The 5,209-nt window shown below is 35.8% G+C and overlaps 1 protein-coding gene across 2 annotated transcripts in view; it reads left to right on the top strand.

Moving 5' to 3' along the window:
* tnk2a (tyrosine kinase, non-receptor, 2a) overlaps positions 1 to 1,878 on the top strand; it is a 23,733-nt gene extending 21,855 nt beyond the window's left edge. For both annotated transcript variants that reach the window (XM_035654112.1, XM_035654104.1), the window contains one exon: positions 447 to 1,878. In XM_035654112.1, coding sequence (XP_035510005.1) covers positions 447 to 453 — 7 coding nt within the window. In that variant the 3' untranslated portion in view covers positions 454 to 1,878. The remainder of the gene's footprint in view (positions 1 to 446) is intronic.
* The last annotated feature ends 3,331 nt before the right edge of the window (positions 1,879 to 5,209 follow it).

The raw sequence follows: 5,209 nt of genomic DNA, 5'->3' as shown, positions 1-5,209 counted from the left end.
GATATATATAAAATATTACTATAACTATTAATATTACTATTATTATTATTATTATTATTATTATTATTATTATTATTATTATTATAACTAGTTCTTTTATTTACCTGTACTTTGTGGCGGTTGTTGTTGTTAATCTGTTGCATAAAGCTTGTTGTTAAGTGCCCCACAAAAAAAGATTATTATTATTATCAGTTATTATTAAAGTTACATTAGCTGATTTTTGGCCACTTGAGGGCAGAAAAACTCCACAAGCTAACTGACTGAAAACAGCTACCTGTTGTGGCTGGACACACAATTGATTGCAGAGATAAAGAAAATGCTATTTTGCTAATGTAACAATGGTAAAAAAAAATTATTGGTGCAAAGAAAATCAGAATTTTCACTTTTCCTCCTATATGTCAGTATAGGATTTGCAGTTACAACACAGATTTTTTTTTGCCTCTCAGGAAGTAAAGGTGGGGGGACATTAACTACTGCAGAGCTCCTGACTTTGGATCAACAGGCCAATACAGACCTGCTTGGATGACTCATCGCTCCAAGGACCCAGATACAGTGATGCTTTTTAATGAATGGAGGAACATAAAGCAGTATATATGTGCCTCACTTTACGAAATGTGAATACCTATTCATACCAGTGTCATCATTAGCTTAAGGATCAGCTTGTTGAATGAGTCACACTATTTACTTGAACAATTGCTATTTATGTTTTTTTTATTATTATATGAATAATGAGAATTTATGTTTTCTGCTGGTAGCTACTGCAAACTTTTACTGAGACTAATTTAGCTGTGAATGCGTGCATGTTCAGACGTGTGCACGCATTGGCTTACGTTTCTGTACACTGTAAATGCCCATGCCTTGTTGCTGTTAATGAAGTGATATAAAATCAGGGAAATGTCAGCTGACGTTTTAGTTGTGCTTGTATGTTTTTATGAAAATGTACAGATAAGATGCTGTATTGTATATAGCACTTTAATGGGTGTGTCGACACACAAGCGGATATTTTTGAGGATACATTAACTGCTGGTCAGACGATAATAAACAGTTTATCTAGATCTAGAGAAGTGAATAAGATACTGATATAAGCTAATATCAGGTATTATTAATGTATCATTTTTGTCTTAAACAAAGCTTTTTAAGCTTTATAATGGCGTGAATTGTGAAAGGGTTGATGGATTGAGATTTTTAGTTTTGTCTTATTGTAGGCAATAAGATGCCAAAACGTAAATGTGAAAATATTGATCATCTCCTTATGAATACAGGGTATTAAGGCACTGAGTTCCACAAATTAGATATTTAATGAACCTAAAATGGATGTTTAGTATTTGTTCCTATGAAAATTACTGCTGCATGATAATCATAAACACTAATCACCTGAGAAAGTAGGCAACTGCTATGTGCAAGCGTGTGCATGTGTGCTTAAAGCAGCAGCTAGTGGTCCTCGAGAACTTCATAGTGTGTGTGTGTGTGTGCGCAGATATTGATCATAAATGTGATCACCTACTGTATGGTTAATTATAAGCAGCTAAACAGAGATAGAAATGGGTAATACTTTGTAAATTCTTGCAGCTACTTTGCAAAATAAGGAGCCATCAGTTACAGGTTGCTCTCTTCTTAAGGTTACATAAGTCAGAAAAGTCAGTGAATTCCCCAACAAGTGGGTAGAAATGTTTAAAACACTCATATTTCTGTGTTTGTGTCGTGTGTGTGTGTGTGTGTGTGTGTGAAATTGTTCCCTCTTATGCTGAGCTGTAAGCTTCTGTAGTCACACTGCTGTCTGTGACGCTGACTGCATTATACAGTAACATTAGAGCAGCTTATTAATGAAAAATGCAAAGATGGCCTCCACTGTTTTATAATAAAGTAGAATTTGAGTCGTTCTCTTTTCAAAATGTCAGTGTTCTGTGTTTATTTCATAAATTAGGGATGAGCAAGTACACCATTATCTGCATCTGTTCAACCAACTAAATGATCAGTTTTGTACTCGGAAGGCGTGAGACTAACCGTAAGTTGTAAATATAAGTATTAAAATTGTTATAGATTGATCAGAAGTTGCTACATTTATTGGAAAACTATTTACAAATGTTTTTAAATAAAAGTATATTTACGAGTACAGACATTGACACATTTTAGTCGTTTGATACTCTTTGGTACTCGTAAAAAGTACACTATCTGTACCGGATACTCTGTTCAGCAGAGTACTTCCTCAACTCGCTCATAAAACAAAAAACAGGCAGCCATTAAATTAAATACAGTACAGTTTTGATGGAGCGTTTCCCCAGAGAAAACTGGATTGAACAGGTTGTCAAAAATAAAAAGTGGTTCTTACTTACTGTAAACTTTAAACTCTATGGAAAACCAAAGCTGACTTATAATGGAGTAAATAAATACATAAGTTAATGACTAAATATTATAATCAAATAAACTGAAAATATATAAATGAAAAAAGAGAGGTGATTCAAGGTTATTTAATTGTCATTTACAGTGCAGGGTTGTATAATGAAATTCAGAATGGTGGTATGGAAGTTTAATAAGAGTACAGCAGGTACACAACAATGAATACAATTATACTTAAGGAAAATAATTCTGTTGAGGGTAAGTAAATCGACATAAAAAGTTAATATAATGTGGACGTTCTTTCTCGACACATTTGTTTATTTTTCCGTTTTTATCAGATGTTATTCATGTTTTTTATTTTATTTATTTGTATTTTATGAATACCTTTCATTCATTCATTTTAATTAGTTTTGATCTTTCATTTATTTAGTAATTTAATGCAGTCGTTCCTAATTTATTATTTTTTTATAATGGGTTTTCAAGGATGGAGGACAAAAAACAACTTATTAAGAGGAAATAAAGAGGAAACTAAAATAATCACAACAGCATTTTTACTCTAATTATTTTGACAAATAAACACATTGGTGATTGATTGCACCATATTTCCTCTAATGTCACTATAAAAGTTTTTACTGATATTTAAAATCTTCCTCAAGGACAAAGTCCAGGATTTAAATCCTAAACATGTTTCCATGTTTCAAAACTTTCTTTTAGTCACCAAACTTCCTCCAAACAACTCTGAGCAGAGTGGCGGGTTCAAACAGTGCAGGAGTCCTTTCTCTAATGGAAGTCTTGTCTCTTACTTCCTCAGGGATCAAACCTGTGACCTTTCTGTTATGGGGCCGCCACACAAACACCCATACTCACACACACACACACACACACACTCGCTCGCTCCTAAATCGATTGCAGCTGCAGTGCATTGTGGTCCGATTGCTCAGTGTGATCCCTGGACAGCACAGTTCAGCAGCCTTTCTCCCCCGGACGTTCGCTCTGCACTTCTCTGCTACAACAGTAAGCACTCTGTCACATTCACTGATGATGCATGTGACACGCACGCACACTGTAACACTCACACACATGCACCCTTTGTCACACACACATAAGGAGGTATTGAGGTTCATGTAACGGTAAGGTGTCACTATGTTCCTGCTTGATATCACCAAAAATCACTTGATGAAATTGGTGTAAAAGGTGTTTTTGAGTGTTTACAGGTGTTAACAGTCATAGTTTTGTTGGCCATTACTCTTACCTGCTGTGTTTGTTTATTCATTTTAACTATTCCACTACAAAATACTGTTAATGTACTGTACGAGTGGATTTACAGTATTATAACAGCCACATTTCTCAACTGTATCAAAGTATTGCCCAATTTATGCTGTAAAAAAACAAGGTATAACACTTTGGTACACTTGGGATTTGACTCCTGGTACATCTGTCTCTGTATTTTTATGCAAATGCAGGTTAAACATTTTTAAAACATAAAAAAAAATACATTTTGATAACACATTTAGAGTGTGTTCAGCCTTCACAGAGTTTTTATGATCTGTGTTTTCTAGTTTTAGTTTGTTTTCTTGCCATCTCCAAATTCAGTGAGGTTTGAGTGGGCACCAGAAAGCTCAAGGTGCGTTCAGACAAAAAGCATCAAAAAGCCAGTCTGCCGGCGGGACATCAGCTGTAAGCTAGCTCTTGAAAGACACACGGACCATGTCTGTGGAATTGTGCCAGTGTGTTTGTGTTCAGCCTCTGACTGAACACACCAGAAACTCCATTTATTCCTATTATTTCCTTCCAGTCTCCCTCCTTTCTCCTCAGGGGCGATACCAGGGATTTTGGACCCCATTAAAAGACATTACACCACCCCGCAACAGGCCACGCCAAAGCCTCCAGAACCCTATCAACCCATTCAAAGCTTTAAATAACTATACCTTTAAAGACATTGGTTCCTCATCCTCAAAGCCTTTTCCGTTGTATGGAAAAGGTGCTCTTGTAAGATTTTCATCTGACCAAAGCAAAATAAAACTCTTAACCTCTACATTTAAAAGATGCATCAAAATCTTTGTACTGATGTGTGTGCATTGATTTCAGCTCAATATCAGATCGCTGCAGCCACTCGTTTATCAGCTTGAGACACGGCCTGTGGTTGTTAGAGATTGATCACTCTGGACTCACCTGCTTCTGTGACTCCAGCAATCAAAAGGATGGTGGGTCGATAAGTCAGTCGATATGATTAATTGACTAACTGGACTAGTGACCTCCTGAACTTCCTTTACAAGTCTCTTGGACTGCAGTAGCTTCAGAACAAACAGTCAATTTCAGAGACAGAGAGTCTTTTCATCCCTGCTCACTGCTGTCAGAGTGATTTGCGTCATGGATGGCGTTTTTCTTCTCTCCCTGCGTGTTTGACTGGTGCAAAAGAACTTCATCATCATTCAAAACTTTATTGGCAAGTCTGTCGATAACGATTTGCTCATTTCCTCAAACATCGACAAGAACCTTGGAGCAATTACTTTCAAGCTTTCCATTATGTCACTTTTCAATTAGTGCTATCAATCATTTTGAAAGAATACATTTTGAGCAAATCATCCTCATTTGATTTATACTATATCTTCTTGTGTGTCCGCGCATGAAAGAGAGAAATGGAAAAAAGGAGGATCACATATCAATTTTATGAATGACAACAATGACAACCAAAATGTCAGTTCTTCTGCGTGTTTTTCAACATCTGTGATTGCTTATCGACAGCTACCTATTAACTCAAGATAGATTTCTATGGTGAGACAATGTAGGGTGAAATTACAGAACGATAATAATGGATTTCCAATAGGCAACCTTTGGAACTCATTGAATATAATTCAGCATGTACTTAAAT

The sequence above is a fragment of the Morone saxatilis genome, unplaced genomic scaffold (genome assembly GCF_004916995.1).
Source record: "Morone saxatilis isolate NCDOM2014 unplaced genomic scaffold, NCSU_SB_2.0 Contig0, whole genome shotgun sequence".
Taxonomy (NCBI): Eukaryota; Metazoa; Chordata; class Actinopteri; family Moronidae; genus Morone; species Morone saxatilis.
Note: the sequence above shows the minus strand (reverse complement) of the source record. Positions and strands in the feature narration are given on the sequence as shown.